At 43.5% G+C, this 21,746-nt stretch overlaps 2 protein-coding genes across 9 annotated transcripts in view; both read right to left on the reverse strand.

The window, feature by feature from the left end:
• The window catches only part of LOC136773213 (tubulin monoglutamylase TTLL4-like), a 111,013-nt gene that overhangs the window by 3,728 nt on the left and 85,539 nt on the right, over positions 1-21,746 (reverse strand). For 7 of the 8 annotated variants that reach the window (XM_066726675.1, XM_066726679.1, XM_066726676.1 and 4 more), the window contains 2 exons: positions 1,333-1,385; positions 14-492 (listed from right to left, as the gene is read on the reverse strand). In XM_066726675.1, the coding sequence (XP_066582772.1) occupies positions 14-476 (463 nt within the window). In that variant the 5' untranslated portion in view covers positions 477-492; positions 1,333-1,385. Of the gene's footprint in view, positions 1-13; positions 493-1,332; positions 1,386-6,473; positions 6,557-21,746 lie in introns of those variants that run through there. The other variant, XM_066726682.1, reaches the window with a different exon arrangement.
• Positions 2,225-3,525, reverse strand: LOC136773403 (enhancer of split mbeta protein-like). The gene has a single exon (XM_066727052.1). It carries the CDS (start codon positions 3,300-3,302, stop codon positions 2,685-2,687), a length of 618 nt encoding a protein of 205 aa, XP_066583149.1. The 5' UTR covers positions 3,303-3,525; the 3' UTR covers positions 2,225-2,684.

Raw genomic sequence — 21,746 nt, forward strand, 5'->3', positions numbered from 1 at the left:
AAGAAACTCTTACCTGGGAAATGATTGATCTTTTGAGTGTTTTTGATAGACTTGAAGAAAGCTGACTTCATATGTTTTCCCCAAGTACCGGACCAGTCTGTAGTTTTCTTCATCAGTCTGTATCCGGAGTTGCGTAAAGTTTTTCTGACGAGAAAAGGTGTGATGGGGCTGAGACGCCATTTCAGGTACTTACTGACCTCGAATGGTACAAAGGGGTCCTTGCAGTTGTGCGCTTGGAACGCTATATAGGGTGGCACGTGCGCGAAAAGACTCCTTCTAAACGGAATCTTCGCTCTTTTATCTCCTTCGACGATTTCTTCGATCGTGACGTCACTGCGGCGTTCAACGTCGCTATTGGATGCCACGTCCTCGTTATCGTCCTCGTACTGTGACGTATTTTCAGGATCTCCATTGGACCCATCTATATCAGCCGCGATATTCGCGATTTCGTGACGATCGAAGGCTATAACACTCATTTCTTGGTCACTTTTCCTAAAACAGGGGTAACAAGCACAAAGCTCATTATTTTAATTATCCCATTAGCTCACATTACAGCCTATATTTTCTCTTTCTTTCTAAACTTTATCCTAATCTAATTGATCTCTTTTATTTGGCCCTAATTGTGTATTCAAAGCAAACAAAATAATAAGGCTAGAAATTGTTACAGTGTACTGCAATTATATGGCATGACAATTTAAAGATAACTGGCGCGAATTGCAGTATTTACCTTCGAAACTTCTTATTCGGTATAGGGTTTATTCACAGAAACGAATTAATAACACACGCGAGCCAATTAAAATAAATGGCTGGTTCGCTACGCTTCAAGGTAACATCAATATTTCTTAAATGCGATAACTATTTCATGCATTTTTTTTTTGTTGACACGTGCATAATTAGGAATATTAAAAGCGTTGAGTCTTTTTTCCATGCTTAAATTTACAGCATTAATTATTAATGAAGAATCTCTTATTAAGTGTCCAAAGTAGAAAGTATAAAATCCGAATGGTGACGATCGAGGTATTATGATTAATACTGCAATTATCATTCGAGAATCTTCAGGGCGAAGGAACTTTGAAATAGTGAAATATGCGGGTATATCGGATGATCGTTTGATTTATGTGGCAAATCAACCGTTTCGATTCCGATCGCGATTAAGCGCACATATATTCGATGTTTACGAATTATCTAGCAATTAAAAATACTACTAAAAGCTATTATAGCATTTACAAAAAAAATTGTCATATTTTAAAATCTGGTTAAAATGAATGTTTAGTTTCCAATATTTTGCGTTATAATTGGTTTGTTTGCCCTATTTAATATGACATGACTTACCTATACTTAAAAGAACAGGCTGGTCTATATCATCGCACCAAACTTTGTAATATCTGCAACACACAAAAGAAGCATATGTTTTATATTACCGATGATGGAATAGAATTTTAATAGCGATATCCTAGGATTTATTTTCAATTGCAAAGATTTATCAGCAGTCAACGAACTCTTCTGGACTCTGTTAAGATAAGCAGGATTTCTATTTCGTTTGCTTGATTTATTGCGCAGTAATTAGTTTTTGGTAGAAATTGTATCGCTGTCGGAATACATAATAAGGTTTAAAATAAAAACGTTTGTAAGTGAAAATGATGCCTGAGAAATTTTGTGGGCCTGACCTCGATTATTCATCGACGGCCAATACATTTCCTAAAACTGATCGACATTAAAATTCACGATTTTTGTAGCATTTATTTTCAGAATTAAGAGTTTAATTTGCATTTAAGAAAGCAACGTACACGCGAATGAAACCCGAATATCAACTCACGTACGCTCGTTAACATTCATTCGGTTCTCGGTTTACCCCCTATGGCTATCAGTATTCATATCGAGATCCTTAACGACAGGTGGTTTCATGTTTCGTATGGTATAAGATTTTTCGGCATGTTTTACATTACAATTGAACGGTCACGCGAGTACAATCAATGACTTTAAATTTGTGTAGTCATACAAGGGAGTGTCGTAAATCATCATAAGACCTATCGAATTGATCAGCGGCCTATAGCTATCGACTTTAAGCAAATCTCAACCATACTACCATCACAATACCACGTGTCCGATTTAGCAATGCTTATTCAAGCCGTGAAGTCATACTTATCAGTTGCTGAGCCTTAGAGATAAGGATATATAATGGGATGGGTTATGAACACATATCAATAGACCAATTGCTATCGTTCAAGTGAGACATTTATTTTATCTTCACACGTGACTTGCTAAACAAGCAAGTGGCTTAATGTCTAGAAAAGGTTCTTAAACATAACAAATTAACATATCTATATAATAATCGATATACTCTAGGGGAACAATAGTCATCTCAGGTACAAAATGGAACCCTATCACAGACGTCATTTAAAGCTTTATCACCTATAACGTATACAAAATCGATATGCGATTCCTCCAAAAAAAAGGGGCGTTAATGATAAAAAAAGAAAAAACAAACAAAAAACGAGAAGAAAGAAATAATGTGATCCTTGCAAGGATTTACAAGATAATGTTCAATGTTAAATGGAAGACAATCGATTCGTCGTTCTGGGCTAATACAATTGAAATATCTGGCTTCTCTCAATGATTCTTAAAGCTAATCGATTAAAGCACGAAAGTTGCACGATGTTCGAAAGATGATCCCCGGATCTGCATTACCAGGGTCTCCAGACGTTATTAGAGTCCGTGGAGGATTCCCCGGAGGAGCTGGCTACGCTGACAGGACTCTGCGGTGGAGTGTAGACGTTTTGCGGTAGAGCAACGGGACTGGCAGTTTTTGGCAGGGAGGTGATCGGTGCTGGAGTGATGGAGTTGCTGGCGATCAAGGAATTGGCACCAGGTCCTTCGAGTTTTCTCAGGCAGCCACCGAGGTGTCTCATGAGTTGGGCTCCGGCCGCAGGGTGAACCGCGGATGCCACCGGCGTCGAGAGGAAGGTCGAGACTTCCTGCGCGCACTGGGTGAATCCTTCCCTGAATCTGTCCGCGTACGTGTTCTCCGGTGTCAAGGTCAATCTCCTGGCAGCCCTCAGCGTGTGAAGGTGACGCACGGTCAGCTCCAGGATGTCGGCTTTCTCCAGCTTAGCGACGTTCTCGCCCTCTGCTTGCAGAGCTGTCACCATCAGGTCCTTCAGCTCGTCGAGGCACCGGTTGATCCTCGCTCGCCTCTTCCTCTCCAGCATCGGCTTCATCACTTTTCTGTACTGATACGTCCTGGATACCGGCTCCTCGTATTCCATGCCTCCTACCGGCGCGTACGTCGTGTGAGGTGCCATCCTTGTACAATCACTTTTTCTTCTACACACTTTCGTCACAAAAGTCAAGATGAAACTTTGCTCGATGATTCTCTGGTCGTTATCAGACGCGTTATCACCACAGCGATAAATGATCGGCGATGAGGACGGTGTGCTACGACCGAATGATGGGTTTTGCTGTTTCGGAGACGCAAGAACGTTGAACGTTGGTTGGTCGAGTGTTCTCGGAGTGCCGAGTGCTCGACGCTGCGTGTCAGGCGTATCTGTCATTGGAGGGGGCCACGTTGGCTTATATAGGGGTCCGACCCCTCCATGGGGTTTCGTAGGGAAGGGGAGGGGGTGCTGTTGAGCCAGCCACTAGCCAGCCAGCCAGCAGCAACAGCCGGAGCGTATCGTGGGAAGCTCGTGGGCCAAAGCGTTCCCACAGACCCGAGCCGAGCGGCGGGGCCCGGGCCCCATTCCGGGGGAACTTACCTCGGCACACCTGCACGGGCCTCTTTGCGCAGATAGAGATGGAGTGTGTAGGAATGTAGCAAGGGAGAGAGAGAGAGAGAGAGAGAGATGGATGGGGATCGATGGGGGGAGGGAAGCTTCTCGAGCACACGCCACGACGCGCGACCAGCACGAGAACGAGCGCGAGCCGTATCACGCGCGAATAGTGGGGACTCTCGGCCTCTTCTTCAAAGCAAACACTCTTGCTTTTCTTCTTATCCATATTCCTCAACCACCATCGCTTGCTTCTTCCTACCCCGTCTTCTGCCACTAGTACCAAGCAAACCCATGGATTTTAATTTCTCACCGGCTCTTGTCCGTCACTTTTACTTTTCTTCTTGTTTACATCCTTCCGCTACTCCTCCTCCTCCTAGCATCAATCTTCTCTCTTTCCTCCGCAACTCTATGAATACCTTCGTTTTCTTCTCTCCCTCTCTCTCTCTCTCTTTTAATACTAAAACCAGTAATGCTAGATGTATACAGTCTCTAACAGCGTAGTTGCTTATCGTGAATTATACAAATTTGGCGAATCTAGATTATTGATAGCGAAGACGAAATCTGACAAATGTGTCCCGCGAATTTTACGAATATTTGAGCAGGTTTTTCGGAAGTAAGGCAGAGTCTACATGGACGTAGCACTTGTTGATTCAGTGGAATAGCAGCAGTGGTAGTTGTGCACGTGCAAGCGCGTGTCGGTAGCACTTGTCGTGTGAATTGATCATGACTCACCGAGAGTTGCGTCACCATTCCAATGCTGCTCTAGTTTCACTTGGGAAACCACGAAAACCAACAGAATACGCCCCCCATCCCTTGCTTCCCTCTCCCTTTAAACCTATACTAGGTCATGTTTTTTTCAAATACCATAATTGCAATTTTTAAATCGACACCTTTGATTAATTTACACATTATTTTTATTATCACAAATGTCTTTTGGCTTGCTGAAATTTTATTTGCATGGCAAAAACGTCAAGCCTTTTGGTCGAAGATAAATAAGTTTTCGAGGTTGCATAAGATGGATGCATGCGCTTATCTCGTTTTGGGTGAGCCGAAATGGTTGTCCTGTCGCGTCACTCGAGGAGTGGAGAAGGTAGGGGGGGGGGGGGGGGCTAGAGCTGATAGACGCTCCGAATACAATCCATGCAACCGGTTTTCCCGATCGGTAGCTGATTTTTCGAATTAAGCCTACGATCTTAATGACCGAACCGGTACGGGTCTCGCTTTGCGGGACTTAACGAGCTGTTTAGCCCTTCAGGAAGCCGATACTCCAAACAAGGGTCGACCGATTTACGAGGCTCGACCCAGCCGTTCACTAAAACTCAACCGCAAAAGCTCTGTCATCTACAAGAACCCTAGGATATCGCTTATGTTAATTTTATTGCTCATCGATCTTACTTTATGACTCCCCTAATTATCCCCTGTAAATCACAGCGATCGTAACTCGATTATTACCTTTTACCGAAGGTGCAATATATCCGGCGTGCTCCCCGCAAAATTCCGCATATGCAATTTTTCCTATCACCGTATTATCAATTCTTTCCACTTATTAATGCGTGAAACAAGCATGTTAATGTAATTAGCGAGGCCCACGTGGGTTAAATTAATCGGATTATCGAAGTCGTTGAGCGAATGTACAGAATTTCTTGAAAGAATCGATAGTTGCAGTTAATTAAACATGAATAAATTACTCACGAAACCTGATGAATATTTCCACGAAGCAGTGAGATATAAGTGAGAGCGATTTTATATGAGTAACGCACGGTCATTTCAACTACACGCACAAACGTATAATGGAGTTGAACAATATCGTTTCGCTAGTTTGTATCCCTTGCAATTTAGCGTAACACTGGTAGTCTGCCAAAATTCCAGATTAACGCGTTAGAGTGACAATTTTGCCAGCTATTCCGCATTAGTCATCCATTATTTAGGTATACTAATATTACCAGGGACAGAAAAAAAATCAAAATACTGCTTTCCTATTCATAAATAATCAAAATGGAGATGAATATTATTTATGGTGCTGATTATTATAATAATATGGTATTTCAGCTTTCAAATTTATGTTAATATTAAAGGTATCATGCAACACCAGGTAAATCTATTAAATAGAATAAAATTATTTTTGTCTATTTCCTTTTTGGATTAGTTGGGCACATTCGCTGAAACCTGATTTCAATAATTTAATTAAAAAAAAATGGTAAACTAAGGCGAGTATAGTTAATTAGCAGTGAGTATTATTAGTCAATTGAGCAGAGTTGCGAAAAATTCTCACACCTGCGTTATGGATGAATATAATGTATGGTAAAGCATATGCATTCATAATTACTAGCTATCTCGTATAAGGAAAACACTTTTTATCGTTTGATGGACGTGGGCAATTGTGGTCGATTATATATTATCCTGCGCGCACATGGATGGGGAAAGAAACTTGATCAAATCGCTTCAATTTTAAATCAATTTATGGGAATTAAAAGGTTTTAGAAAACGTAGCATAAAAAAGGAGGGGTCTCGTCTTGATGGTAATTACCATTTGACAAAGCCCAGTACCATCAACCATTGACTGCTTCACTATCGTTAAACACATGTTGTGACTAAACCGCTGGGTTTATCCATGTAAATAAGCCGGTTGGAAGTTATTAATACCAATAATGATACAGCCCAGGGGTATTTTAATATATTTTTAGTCGTTGCATAATTACTCACTGATTAATTCTCGAGGACCTCGTAGGTAAGAGACACGAAGCTTAATTGCTTGTCCACGAAGAAAATGCTGCGTTTCTTTCAATTTCTTATAAAAAAAATTCATAATTATATATACCATAAACCATATCTCTGGCTTATTGAATTTCCAAGATCGCTCGAAATCAGGGTAAAATATTTTTACAAATATCTTCTTCGACGATGTATTTACTTTGAGACAAAATCGTATTGCACTGCGACTATATAGTTCCTATATAAATACAAATTAATAAGTATTTTTAGTTTTATCCAGTCACTCGATCATTTCAGAACCAGTTTCCAGTTGTTGCATTAAGTAGATTAAAATTCTTTCAAATACCTTTCAATACTTTAAAGCTTCTTAATTTTATTGCAAGCAATTTATCACTTTCCATCTTTTATTGTATATATAGCGAGAAAACGCAGCTTTGACTTCTGTCATTAGTCAGTATTGGAATTTTATCCTTTCTTAGATACGCGAGTCATTCATTAATCAAAGAGACGTGGAAGTAATACGTAATTACACAAGTGTGCCTACGTTATCTGATTCAGCGAAAGTAGAGAAAAACGTAACCGGTGCGATTTCCTGTGTTTCGCGAATGTTTCATATTGTGAACCGGCTATTGGTAATTTCGAAGTAAAGAATTTTCGTGATACTGTGGGGTAGAGTAATTTCAGAGGAGGATGATGCGCAACACGATGCCACATGAAGCAAACGTGGATCACTCGGCAACGAGTTACTCGCGAGGCGAGCTCGATCGAAAAAGTCCAATTATGTATAATCGAAAAGTAAAAATATCCGTGGAAATAATTGTTACAAGCAAATTTTCTTGCTTGAAAAATTGGTAACATATCTGCAATCACGTACCTATAAAGATAATCTCTTTTGAAATATGAAGCAGCCCCTTTGCTGCAATATCAAGTGCGTGTATCGGTAGAGTTGGTAAATAACATGAATTTAAAAAGGTAAGACTATACTATATATAAGTAGGGAGTACGGTTGTAAAATTCTTAGTCCCGCAGACGGAGAGAGAGAGAGAGAGAGAGAGAGAGATTAAACGACGCAACGTCCCTGAAGGATCAGGACTCGTGCTAGTGGTGAGGATGGTGAAACAGGTCCGTGAGATAAAACGATGAGTCGTTAACACCGCTAATACTACGTAGCTGCAGCCTCGCGTACGCGGCTCGATTAAGTGGAAGCGCGCGCGCCAGCCAGCATCCGGCTAAAAGAGATGACCAATCAATGTAATTATCCACGTCACATGTTGTGTCCAACAATTTTTCTTGCAACAATGTAGCACAATTGCACTTGTATATTCTTATTCGAGAACGATCGAGCCAATTAATTCCAATAACCATCACTTTCATGACCGAATTAATAAAATCTGCCCGACTATATCCACTATAATTATCACTCTCAAGGACAGAGGACACTGAGATTTTCTTCTTCAACCTTTCGTTATTGCTTTTATATATAATACTATATTAAATACATCTGGTCCTTTTCTTTTCTCAACAAACGCGTATATGTATAATGAAAGATGTGGCAAATTTTCAGGATTTTTGTAGCTTTGCAAGATAGGAGTAATGGGACAGGTATAATAAAGATGACCGGGTGGCTACTAAACGTTTTCACACCGAACGCAATAGGTCGATTAAGGATTCGCAGGAGGGCCGTAAGCATGCAGCTGACAATGGAGAGGTGGCAGGTAAACAGAGAAACTCTGCGAAGGGTATTGAGTTGTAGTGAGAAAAGGATGAGAAGAAGAAGAAGAAGAAGAGGTTGAAGAAGAGCTGGAAGATGAGAAAGACGACGAAAAGGGAGTAGAAGAGGGCCTTGAGATTGGGTCTTCGGGGGGTGCAGGCAACAATATGGCCCGTGCTCGGTACAATAGCCTCGTATTATGTGCACAACGCGTTCCTTGCTAAGGTTACATTACCGCCAGCTCCCCCCCCCCCCCCTCCCCCCTCACAAAGAGGACTCACGGCTCGCTGAACAATACGATAGGGAAGAGCGTGCGGCTTCCGCGTGTTCGCCACGCACACACCAATCTTTCTCACTATCTTTGTGTGTGTGCGCGTGTGTCAGAACGGCTTCCAAGCCTGAGAATATTCCCACGCTCCGTAGCACGAGCCAACGAGACTCCCCGTGCACCCGAAGAATTTCAGTATATCTCTCTCTCTCTCCCTCCCTCCCTACGTCCTTCCTCACCAAACAACAAAGAAACGGGAAGCACTCTCTGCCAGACACGCTCCGAATTAGTCATTGCTAACGTAATTTGCTCTTCGTCGCACTCTTTCAACACTCCTATACCAGCTTCTACCTTCCCTCTCTCTCAATTTAAAAGCGCCATTGCCTCTGAGCAAAAAACATCCTACACCGCAATTCCTCAACGTTCATGGAATATTTCGGTAAAAGCGTCTTCCCCAATTTCAAGGAATTCTTGTTTATAGGAAATTATACGGAGATAAGAGAGATTAGCCAGGAAAATCCTTCCGCACGAGTGTCTTTCGACAAATATTTTCCAGACGTTTTTTGCGAGAGCTCTTCTTATTCACGTCCGAGCGCGCTCTGTTTACCTTCGGCCGGGGATACATGCAAGCGCATCCCGTTTCCCAATGTATTTGTTGCGCGCGCGTTACGCGATCACTTCCCGTTGATACACGTGGAATAATATCCACAGTGTAAATAAATAAAAGAGCGTTTCATTCTGAAAACCTATATAGACTTTTACTCGAAGAAAAATCTTTCGTCTCACTCGAAAGTCATCTCTCCATAAACAACTCGAGCTTTACCAAAACAGAAAGCGCACCTTTCATTCCTTTCTTGCTGCATGCACGGCCAGTAGTGGGACTTTTTCTCTGGATGGAGGTCTTCCTCGAATACAATTTATTTAATTAGTACGCGAAAACTCGAGTCTACAATGTAATGGATAATTATTTCGGCATAATGAGCTCGACTGCTCAATTAAGCCGGGCCAATTATCGAATTGGGTTTTTTGTGGTAAACAAGCTATTCGATTTGGTGTGTCGTCGGTTAGGAGGGGAGTAAAAGAGGATGGTGTGCGCGGCATGCATACTCATTTCCTGAATCTGCAGCGCATGGGAGCGTTCCTTTGCGAGAGACTATTATGTAACGAAGCTACGTTCCGTTATGAGCCGGCTTTACGTGGGACACACGCGCGAGCGTAGTTCGCGCGTGGACGATTTAATTCGCGCTGATTAATCGTGCGAGCTCGTGCTGATGAGACCCGTGAACCTCTTGAGATTCAATTGCTCCACTGCCGCGCGTTCCCCTCTTATCTCCGTCTTAACCTTCTCCTCGCGCTATCCAGCGATCCACCTTCGCACAAAAGCCTCGCTCGCGTTCGTACATCCAAGGTGAAAGTCGCTTGTGAAAACAATTCAACGATTCTCTCTCTCTCTCTCTCTCTCTCTCTCTCTCTTCCACCTTTCTTCTCCCAAACTCGATACCTTCTGGAATGACAGGAACGAGTCGAGGATATACCATATAATATCTTGATAAGCGGCAAAACGTCGCTTCCCCCCGTCCAGGAGAAAGTTTCTCCGGAGGACGTCGGGTAAATAAGCGACAGTCCTGCCATTTTTCATCCACAAAGTTCGACGTCCTGCGGAATATATTCCGCTTGAGACAGAGTCTGGAATTTAATTGACTTGGTAAATAGGCAAGAGAGCGAGAATGCCTTGAAACTTAATGGGTTCTTTCGAGTGATTTGATGAAGCGATTAAAGCTGATTGGTAGGATTTATTGGAAAGATAGTTGGAATTATATCTTTGTGTGTGTGTGTGCGAAAAGGTTTTAGGGGGCAACTAGAGTCCCTCCGGCTGGAAACTACCGCACAGCAGGTTCCGAACTTCCGCGTGACGCGGTCGGCCACGCGTACCGTGATTGCATAAGGCCCGTTGTATACATTAGCCATTGACCACCGCGCATAAAGGAAATAAACACTCGTTCCTTCCCCGTCTCGACGCACAAACCCGACTCGTCGTCGTTTATTCCACCAATCAGTCTCCCTGCCTTTAGTCCACACTAATTTCACGCTCATCCTGCTGCACTAATAATACTTTCGTCCAACGTCGAATGAATCCATTGCTCTACGAACGCTCGAAATAAACTTGGTTCTCCTCGATGAGCTCTCTTAATTTCATTTCGTTCATTCAATGTCAATTCGGTTAAACTCGTTACGTTACTCCTACAATTAAACTAATCCCTCATTTGCCAAACCATTCCAATCAATTTAACAAATATTCGACCATCTATAATGTTCGATACTGCAAAGTTCTTCCAAGATTGATCATTTAAGAATTTTATCTCGTTCTCCTATTTCAATATTTTCAAAGGCAAATAAATATTTCCTAACGAGAAGATTCTTCCTCGTGATAGAGCTCGCTCGACGATGCGTTTGAGAGATCGACCGAGGTATCGGCGAATATTTATCAACTGGAAAAGTGAGATGGACAGGGGATCGAGGGTGTAGGGAAAGCCGAGAGTGGAGTGGATGAAAGATAAACAGGTATTGGACAGCGTAGAAGAGTGGATTGTTGCAGGCTGAGCCGAACCTTGCTTTATATCAAATTCGTTGACGTTGCTTCGTTGCTTTTACAGCTGGCTTTATATAAAAGTGGGCGTTACGCGCGGATTTCAAAGTCTTCGACGTGTCAGCTCGAGTGAGATACGTAGTTGGAGTTATAATGCTCAATTATGCCGGTGACAGAGATCTACCCAACAATCTCGAGTCGGTCCCTTTGTGCCGATTGCTTACTACGAAGGGCCTGCGTTATATGATAATCAGCGGGGAGAGTCCCAAATTCCAGGGCTACCGGACAAATTCCCCGGCAGTTGTTAATTGTGCTACCTATTCTAGTTAAAAAGTCATATATACTTTAATCGGGATCCGATCAGGAATAACGAAGAAAGATTTATGTACGCGGAGCGAGTTCCAGAAACCATTTGGAATGGAAAATCAATCGCGTAATTGCGTTGAAACGAGATTGAAAACTATTTTTGAAAGTGGATGCAGGGGATTATATCGAGCGAGGGATTTAAGCAGGACGACAACGCGAAAGTATCGTGTGCGTGTGTGTTGGCGAAGAAACAATTTTGGGTGGAGATTGAGGATTAATTAGCTTTCTAAAATTGGATCGGAAGGATGCGATGGGCACAGATGCGTAAGTTAACCGCGTGACCCCTTTAAACAGTCCGAATTAAGAGTCACGTCAGGTAAGAGTCCTGCACCTGCCGGGACGAAAGAGCGCCGATCCGCCGAGCCGTCGAGCGCCCCCTCCCCAGCAGGGAATGCACAGGGGAGCCACCGAGTCGCGAACAAGTGACTCAGGTGTTGGAACGCTTTGGGCCCTGAAAAATGTACTGTTATCAGGGGGGGGGGGGGGGGTCGAGTAGAGGCGAAGAAGAGACCCCTCTGTGGGCCCACAATTTTCGCGGTTGGCATTTTTCGTGGCGCATACCGTTACTTCCCGGTAATCGCGGCCACATCGGCCAAGTTCCAATTCCTCCGAGACGCCACCTGCTTTCGGTCGATTTACTCCGGTAGCCAAGAAAGGTCTCTGCGTGCCCTCTTCCCAACGCTTCCAATCATTTCGCAATTTGGCCGAATTCGAGTCACCCGGCAAAAATCGTCTCGACTTATCCGGACCAAACCGATAAGTGCTTAAAGGTAGCTAATGATTGGTTTACGGTCTCTCCGTCGATTTACCGTAACGATTCAATGATCCACTGCTCGCTATGCTCATGATAATGAATCCCAATAACGTAGGTATATATAATTATTAATTATAGGGTACATCATAATCAATATAGAGATGGAGCACCGTTAATTAACCTGCATCGTTCGTTAAACCGTACAGGGCCTCAACATTTCTACAATTTAATTCCATATGACGAAAAGGATGTGTATGGCTTAAACAGGTAGCTGAAGAATTAACGGTATATAGAGCGATCTTTTTTAACAAGTTGGCTATTTCTTCCAAGAAAAAGCGATAGAGCCACGTGGTCGAGAAGGAATAATGGTGAATTTTGTGGAATGGGTTTAGCATATTTGAATGTTACGGTTTTGGAAAATCATTGGGTATTTGTAGGGAATGAGCAGAGCTTAGAGGACGGTCGCGAGGGGTGCGCGATCCGTCGAGAATAAAATAGAGCCACGCGATCGAGTATTGGAAAAGACAACATTGTGAAAGACGATACACAGAGCATCCCCCGTTGCGTGGGCAGATCGGACCAGAGGGCACATGCAACGTAGTATATATCTTTTAGTAAGCACACAAGCTGCAGCAGCTCGAAGGGTCCGTCGTTCGTTTTCTTCTTTGCTCGATCGAAATTGGGGTCGAGAATCTTTGGCTTCCTTGTCGAGCAACAGGCAGGGCCCGTTCGTCCCTCTTCGTCAGCACAGGTGGTGGTTCTTCGTGGGAACTGGAGGAATCCAGTCTTCCCGTGTTGCGAGGGCCCGTTCAGGGACTTCGGACCCACCCCTGCATCGAGAAAGGGACCACTGGTCCCCAATGGCACCCCCCCCCCCCCCCGATTCATTTTGGCTGGTGTCGGTAAATAGGCGCCTCGTTTGGGTCCTTATTCAACCGATTCGCCCTCTTTTTCACACCCCCTCCCCCCTAAACGCCCGAAGAACGCAGCACGCAGCAATACGAAGCGAGCAAGCGCGCCTCTACGCGTGTTCCAAGCGTGTTGCAAGCGTGTACGAAGCGTGGTACAACCGCGCGTCTCAAAGCACCGAAACTTACCCTTGGATCTCTTCTCTTCTACATTCAGCCACCGGGGGCTTGCAACCATTTTCCTCCCCCCTTCTGCTTTCACCTTTCCCTCTCCATCGATCGCACATTGATAACACGAAGCAAAAGTCTGCACCGAAGAGAGTCTGGAGAGTTTTGCTACTTGGCGAGTACGTCGGTTAGCGAAAAAAAAAGTGCTGAACCTTCTCTTTATCTCGATCATATTAAGAGCTCCATTCGGATGATCTCGGCATAATGATAAAATTTCATACGAACGAAGCCGCGTTGGTGCAGACTTTTAACTCTGCTCGTCTCTTTAACGTAATACTCCCGCTCTTACTCGATAAAGATTTTTTACGGTTCGATCCCATCTGCCCCCTAGCTGGTCCTGAACTTTCGAAAAACGCCAAAGATGAGATAGTGTCATGTTTTAAGATATCACTGTATGCTTTAATCGGTAAAATGTATATGTAATTGCTTTAATTTTCTGCCTTCAGTTTAATTGGATTTGCCGGTGCTTTTGTTAAAAGATCGGATGCTTTTTTTCTCATTTCTCCTCTTTAAGTTTCAAAAGAGAAGCAGCCTGTCACTCGTTGTTTGGTGACAAGCTGTAATTGCCAATGATTTGCAATTCTCCACAGATTTCCCTTTCGCCAGAAATTTTCGTTTAATTGGAACGATTTCGCTAAGCAGCTGTGTGGAAGGCAAGTTGGTAGCAGCTTTCATTGACCAAAAAATCTCCCCAAGCCCAGAATATAGATGGGAGTTAATTACTTATTTTCAATAAGCTCTCGTACAGCGTCTCTTCGTCATATAAGTTACAGGATTTTAATTACTATTTCGATCACGCCCATGAGAATCATGATCTAGAAAAAATCGTACTTGCAGCGTTTAATAATCTATATATACCTGGATAAACCAAGGATTTCAGAGTTTTCACGAAGCGAATCGTCGGCTTTTACAGAGAATCCCATTAATGATTAAGAGAGGACACTGTCCACGATGACTTAATTAATGCAATGGATTTCGGATATTTTGCAAGAATCTTTAACGAGAGCCACTTTTTGCAATAAATTTGAAGAAGCAGGTAAGGACTGGAGAGTGACTGGATGAATAAAAACGTCGATGATGGAGAAGATACGAAAATTTGTGTACTAATTGGCCGTGACGAGAAATTTAACTAAAATTTATCGGCGATCCGGTGCATTAAAGTCCTCGGCTGACGTGCAATTTTCGCGCGCGTATACTTGGGATAAATAACGATAATGCGTCATCTTTTCGTTAAAGCTTCGTGTCCTGCCTAAAGTCCGGGGGGACACCTAATTGAGCCGATTCGTAAAAATGGACCACTGCCATTGGTCCGGACTCTCGCGAAAGGTACGTTTCCACTTTGTCGAAAAACATAAACTCGCGACCTAATTATCACACCTTGTCTCAATGTGCTGGACATTCTGCGAGAATTTATTGCACGTGGCTGCTTGTGAAACTTTTGCGCTTGTCATGTTCCAGTTTGGTCTCCCCTGACATTATATGCCATTAAATGATGTGTCGAGAAATAAAATGCCATGCAGCATTTCATCCTGGTCCAATTATTTTCCACCAAACGCAAGACGATTCTTAAATATTATAAAAAAATTCATGATTATCATCAAAGTGAAAAAGAAGCAGTTGCTTTTATTTTGCTTTTAAAATTTCAGCAATTAATTTTAACAGTTACAGTTACATAAATGTAATTATATATGGATAAGGGGAAATTTACTTGTTCGCTCGTATTTGTTTTACCGCGCAGAAATATATCTCATCGAGTCCTCGTTCCGAGCAGCGGGCTAATGTAAGAAATTCTGTGCCAAAGTTGAGATGAAGTTACAGGTTTTCCGATTTTGATGGGCGACGATCCCGATACGGGTATGTCTCCCTAGCCGGAAAGGCTCGTGCGACCAGCTTCGTCGGATATAGTGGCACCTGCAGCTTCTTGCCCTCGCGCAAAAATCTCTTGGAATTTGCTCTGCACACTTCCGGCCTCGCGGAATTCATTAACCAGCCAATGTATTTAGTTAAGCGATCATTACCCTTCCTCTTAATGAACCATCGCGATAAATTAGCCAATAAAATGTCTCGATTAATTTACAGGATAACACCATCAATTTTTAGTCAGTACTCTGTTCAATCAGTATACAACCTCAACTTCCCTTAATTTGCTCCTACAGTGCCAAACACTTGATTCTGCAATTAATTCGTCAGATAAACTTCCAACGCGCCTCGATCCAATAACACTTTTCAAAGCTATATATATATATATATATATATGTGTGTGTGTGTGTGTGGGTGGGTGTGTGAGAGTGGCTCGAGTTTTCGCGCATTTCAATCATTGATATTATATATTAGGATTGGAGCAAAACAAAAAAGGAAAATGAAAGGAAGCTAATTTGGAAGGCATAACTGGCAAGGTGGGTCACCTAATAAGCCTGTGAAGTACGCACTTTGGCTTTAGATCGACGTGAATAAATAATAAAAGTGACCGACTCTCCGAGAAAAGAAGACTGGCAGAATGGGAAGGGGGGGGGGGGGGAGGCTGGTAATCGGATCAGGTTGGCTCGCATATTATTGGACGTCGGCCGACATTAAAGATTTTAAAGTTGAAGCTAGATTTCGCTGCCTTTATCAGCGACTTGGACGGATTAAGATCAAAGGAGCCGATCACGGCGTCGAAGCCTGCAGAATCAAGACCCTGTCTCGATTTCCATTCGTCAAACGTATTTTCAGAATTCCATCTCCGACCTTGCCAATCGGTAATTAATAGTTGTCTGAAATTAGTGTTTGCACGGATCATCAATTTATTTAAAGATTTTATCATTCCTGTGATGTTTCAATTTTGATTTAATGCTGGATTAAGCAGTATTAATAGTGGAGAAAGTATTACGTTCGTGGAAATTGTTGTAAGAGATTTAATAGAAAACCAGTTCCTTTATGCGAAGCGTTGCTCCCTTATTGCAAGAGCAAAACATACTCACTGCGCGTGGGTAGATTTCACGTGGCGTGTACCGGCTATTTAAAATTGTTCACTGACCGGAAGACTGTCGTATCTTCCGTTAAATATGTGGCTAAATATTATTAGTTTAATATCATTACGGTCCAGGATAATTTCAGGTTCGCTATCGCATATCGATACTTACGCAGAAGCAAACCTTGAAATCGCCATTTGCCATATCCACGTGTAATATTTATTCTGACAGTTTATAGGTAGCTTAAATAAACCTGCGGCTATAGCGTAGGGTGAAATAAGTAGTACGAAACCTACTTTGTATATAATAAGATATTAAATCTGCTTGCGTTTGAGATTAATTTTAACGAATGCGGTAAATTGTTAAAATGAAAAATTTTCTAAAAATATTCAACTGTAGAATATATCTTGTAAAAAAATACGTGTTTTGAGAAGAAAAGCGGGAGCTGTCGATAAAAGTAAAGCAGATGGAAACGATGTTCGTTTAGTATTTTAGGGAGGCTCCGAGGAAGAGAGGAATATGCCACCGGTGACGTTACGCATCGGACTCGTTATCGAGAATATGTTCGCGGAGAGCTCGTCGTTAAACGGTGGACACGCCGTCGGCAGCAATTTTGCATGCGAATTGGCGCCGATCGACGCGCACGGCCATTTTCTTCGGCCCCCGCATTCCTTATCGTTCAACCGAGGTAGAAATAACGAGGTAGCCACGCCGCGCCGATAATTATTTCCCCGGCCGATCCAGCTCCAGGCAAACCAGCTTATTCAAGATAAGAACACTCGCGATCCATAATTCGATTTAAACCGAGAGAATCTTCCAGGTTATTAAATGTCTACGCGACGAAATGGAAAAATAAGCTTATATTCTGACGATTGATCGGGCCTTTTACAACCTCGGCGCATGGAAATCGTAAAGATATTCGCAACTATATATATATATACGGAGGGGAGGCGATTCGGTTGCCCGAGGATGTACGATTTTCTGTCGCAGTTTGTCCAAGTCACATCGGTGAGTGCGTTGGTAGCCACGACACGTAACTGCACGCGCGGGAGTGAGTGAGATAGGGGGGAGGGGAATGGGGTGTAGAGGAGAGAAGCGGAAAGGCACGAGCTCGCCGCCACCGTGCTATGGGAACTCGCGGTGTGAAGGTATGTCCGCTGCGGAGCGGAGCGGCCGGGCCCCTCGAGGCCGTTGGAGGACGTGTCGCACCTCGCATCACCGATGCACTCGCAAACGCGCGTGACTCGACGATAAAATTACTGCAATCCTCAAACTCACAACCTCCTCTAGCTTCTACCTCTTCCATCATATTCTTCTCCCCTCCCCCTCCCCTCCCCCTGCTACTTTCACACATCAAACACGTCCTGACATTTTTCCACCAGTCGTAAATCCATTTTCCGTTATTCGTTCGGGAAAACTCTCGTCTCGAGCGCTGCGGTTATAAGTCTCGGTGTGCGTTTGTAAGCAGAGAATCAACGGTCGATTCCTCGTCGTTCGTTGCGAAGATTCTTGAGACTCGAGTTGACACGGAAAAAGGAAAGAAAATTTCGTCGGAGTTGTTTTGGTAGCAGGCTCGTACAGAGCGACGTTGATGATGCTTTCGCATGGGTGCAAGGCATATACCTATGTATTTGTTAAGGTTGAGTGCGAGATGAAATATTGCGTGGAGGGGGGCTAAAGATAAAAAGGTGCGCGCGCAGGGCAGAGTAGAGTAAGAATGAGTCACGAAGTAAGGTCGATTACAGGCTGAGCGCGAATAACCAACAACGCCTTCTTCTTGAACCAACAGTTTCTTGCCCTACCGCGGAAAACGTGCTTCTCCACGCTACGCCGTTCCCACAGACGAAGTTGCTGCTCGACGTTTGCTTTTCGATCGGCTGCTCTTTCGCAAAAACTGGCAGGTTAATCCAGCCAGAACCTGCCATCTCTCTTGGTCGCTATTATTTCGTCATTTTTGTTGTCCTCCGACCGAAGGACACCGATCGAATTCAAGCACGTTCGCTTAATTACGAAGAAAAACAACGTAATGACAGCGACTTTGAAAATCGTGGACCGGTAAAAACTCGGCTATGCCACACAGGAGAAAGATACTAAAAAGGTGTTGACGCAATAATGCTCTCTTGAAAATATCCTATTCGACCGACCGTATCCAATCTGATATATATCTATATATATATACAGGGTGAGGCACTTAAGCCGCCCCAGAATATGGATGCAGAAAGGCGCGTATCTCCTTAAATATAAAAGGTATTCAATTTTTGCATAGAATCTTTCTGAAAGCAAATAACAAGATGCTTCGAAAATATCCTATGAAAAAATTGAATATCTTTTATAGTTAAAGAGATACGCCTCTTTCTACATTCGTATTCTAGGGCGGCTTAATTGCCTCACCCTGTATATATATATATATATATATATATATGTACGTAATTTCATCGAGTGGCACACGCGTGATTCATCCGAGAAAGAGGAATTTTATCGTTGCATATAAAACTGTTACTCGCATACATACAGGGGATGAAAAAAACTAATGATTGATCCGCAGCAGTTAAATGCATCGAAGATGAGATGAATTTGGTAGGAAGTGGCTATTATGCAAGAGCGACTCCTCCCACTTTTGCAAGCTCCCTCTTCCCCGAAATTGTTCTCGCAAAATTCGCGAGGCTTCTTGCCGAGAATGCCAATTAACCGGGTACGGCCGAAGAGTTCACGCGCACATATGCACACGTACACGCGACTCACTTTTTCGATACCTTCCTCCGGTTTCTTCCCGGAATCATCGATCAAACTTGCACGACCATTAAGACGACCTCCCAATGAACGCGACACTCTTCAACTTCTGCCAATGCAACGAATGCTCATGCTCGCGCTGCGACCTCCTGAAAAATCCATAAACATGCCTTATTGCCTCCTCTCGACTCTCTTCGCCGGAACAATAAATGAGAAAAGAGGAAAATTTAGCGAATTCTCTCTCGTCCCCGTTACAAGCTATTATGCGAGATCATTGCATAATTATCGCCAACAGGACGGATGGATCTAGTTTTAAGCGGAGCGATTTTCGCGCAGCCGTAGTTATCCAGTTGAGTCAAACGAGTCGGGCTAACAAAATGACAAGTTTGTCGCCTATTAAAATAACACCTGTGGCAAGTGGTGCAGAAGGTCGTTGGAGGTCGTGATTTTCAGACTGACCGAGAGTCACGCGCGCCGAGACATCGGACAACTGGCATGCGATATACTACGATACGTGAACGATACATATATACTGCGCGGGAAATATATGCGCGGCTTATTCTATTCTCACGCGAATCACGTAGGCGAGTAGCCGGTAGAAATTTCTATCAGCTGGATAAGAGCTTCCTCGTCGGACACTCGCCAATCCGTGCGACAATCTACCTACACCGAAGACGTAAAACGTGCTCGATACCCCAAAAGACCATTCAGGAACTCCCCTACGTGCCATGGCTTTTTAAATTCATACTATATATAATAGATTCATCATCAATAAATTTTTACTATAGAAAAAACTGTAAGTGCACCGTAAATATAATTTTTATAAATTGAGAGATGATATAATATATAAAGCAATATATATATATATATATATATCTTTCTAATTGACATAAGAGTGTAATATCCTCTATACACATCATTGTATAATCTCAAAGTTATCGCATTTTAGCGTAGTGCAAGACTCTTATCGTTTCACCTGTATTTATATATATATATATATATATAGGTATGAGATTGGGATCGCGTGCATGCAATCGGAGAGATTCACGATTTCTGACTTCCTGTGTTTTCTGCGATCCGCGACGGGATGGGACGGAAAACGGTGGTGAAAGAAACCGGCTAGGCTGGTCTCTCTCTCTCTCTCTCTCTCCCTTTCTCCCTTTCTATCCCTCGGTGTGTTTATCGATAGCAATTTTCTACCCCTCCCCAGAATTCCCCCCTCGAAGACCCCACGAAAGCACCCATTAACCCCGCAGTATCCAATTGCTCCACGCGTCCCAGCTCGATAACTGCCGGCTGCGGTTTACCGTAGCCGGAAAATGCAGAGAGACAGCAACGCTCAATATTGCGTCGGTTTTCGCACGAACGTTCTCACGTGGCCATCGCAAAAATCCACAGGAAGCCAGGGAACCCTCTTCACCCCCCTCCGCCTCTCTTTCTCTCTTAGTTTATATGTATATATGCGTATATAGCTATAAAAGGTATATATATATATATATATATATATATATACGGACGTTTTAGAGGCGATAGCTAGAAAATTGTTTCTCGCTAAAAGTGCAGCGCGAGCGCATATAATCGCTCGCATTTAACCATTATAGCACTGGTTTCTCCCAGCTTTGCTATCTCCCTCTGCTCTCTACCCCCCCCCCCCTCTCACGGCGCAGGGTACTCTTTGATCCCCTTTACCGAACTAATGGCGTTCAGCGCCTTTTTAGGCCACAAATTGCCATCGCCAGATAAAATCAATAATGCAGGGAAAGAGATATGGCGCTATTCGACTAATAGTTCGAAAAACGAGAGAAGTATTCGCGACGAAAACAGAAGCCGCAAAGAAATGTATCGGAATGATATCAACAAGTGGTGGTGGTGGTCCCCCCGTGTGTTGCAGCAGGCGATGGCATTAGAGGTCGGTCGGGCAACGTTTGCGTCGCTTTGAAAGCTCTGCGTCATCGTAAACGGCGCGGGGCGCGGCGAGGAGTATAGAGTATATATACATATACGTATGGGATATATAAGGAGAGCGAGGGAGACGGGAACGGACCAATGGATAAACGGAGAAAGAGAGAGAGAGAGGGAGGGAGGGGGAAGAGCAGGGTTTACTGCGTGTGACGTCACGTCCGGCGCGAGAGCAACGAGTGTGGGAACCGGCGGCAGGTGCGTCCGAGAGTCAGCAGCCAGAGAGTGGAGAGGTTTGTTGGCGGGAGGATACGGGAGGAGGGGGGAGGGAAGGGGGCAAGGCAAAAAGTGGAACCCGCACCGCATGCCGCCACGCTCTCCGCGCACGCCACGCACACTTTTGCGTAAAAACACACGCACTCCACTGGGCACTGGCTCTTCATCGAGATACCCGCAGATACTCGCCTGTCTCTCCTTTCGATCGCCCCACTCCTCTAGGATTAACAACGATTGCGCGCTCCTTTTACTATATATATATATATATTCAACGTCTCGAGATACATCAAAGGGATTTTCTCTTTTATTCATTTCTTTCTTTGTCTACTTCTCCTTATTCCATTATCATTACGCGATATTATCTTCCCCGTATATATCCTCGCAAATCCACCAACTTCCTAATTATAGCCGACCTTTAATTTATTCTTCGCGCGTTCATTCGACAGATTTTATCGCATACTTTTTCCCTAGTTGAGTAAAACAGTTATTATTATGATTGTCAGCATCGGGGCTGAGATTTTTTTCCCAGGCATTTCATTCACTGCTATACGAGAATGAAAAGCGTAATCAGAGTCCTATCATGACA

The sequence above is a fragment of the Prorops nasuta genome, unplaced genomic scaffold (genome assembly GCF_024137725.1).
Source record: "Prorops nasuta isolate Cenicafe-Biocafe unplaced genomic scaffold, Cenicafe_Pnas_1.2 PNAS00005, whole genome shotgun sequence".
Classification (NCBI taxonomy): Eukaryota; Metazoa; Arthropoda; class Insecta; order Hymenoptera; family Bethylidae; genus Prorops; species Prorops nasuta.

Bases quoted from the DNA above. Each gene is read 5' to 3' on its own strand.
- LOC136773403 (XM_066727052.1), bottom strand. From the start codon at position 3,302: ATGGCACCTCACACGACGTACGCGCCGGTAGGAGGCATGGAATACGAG.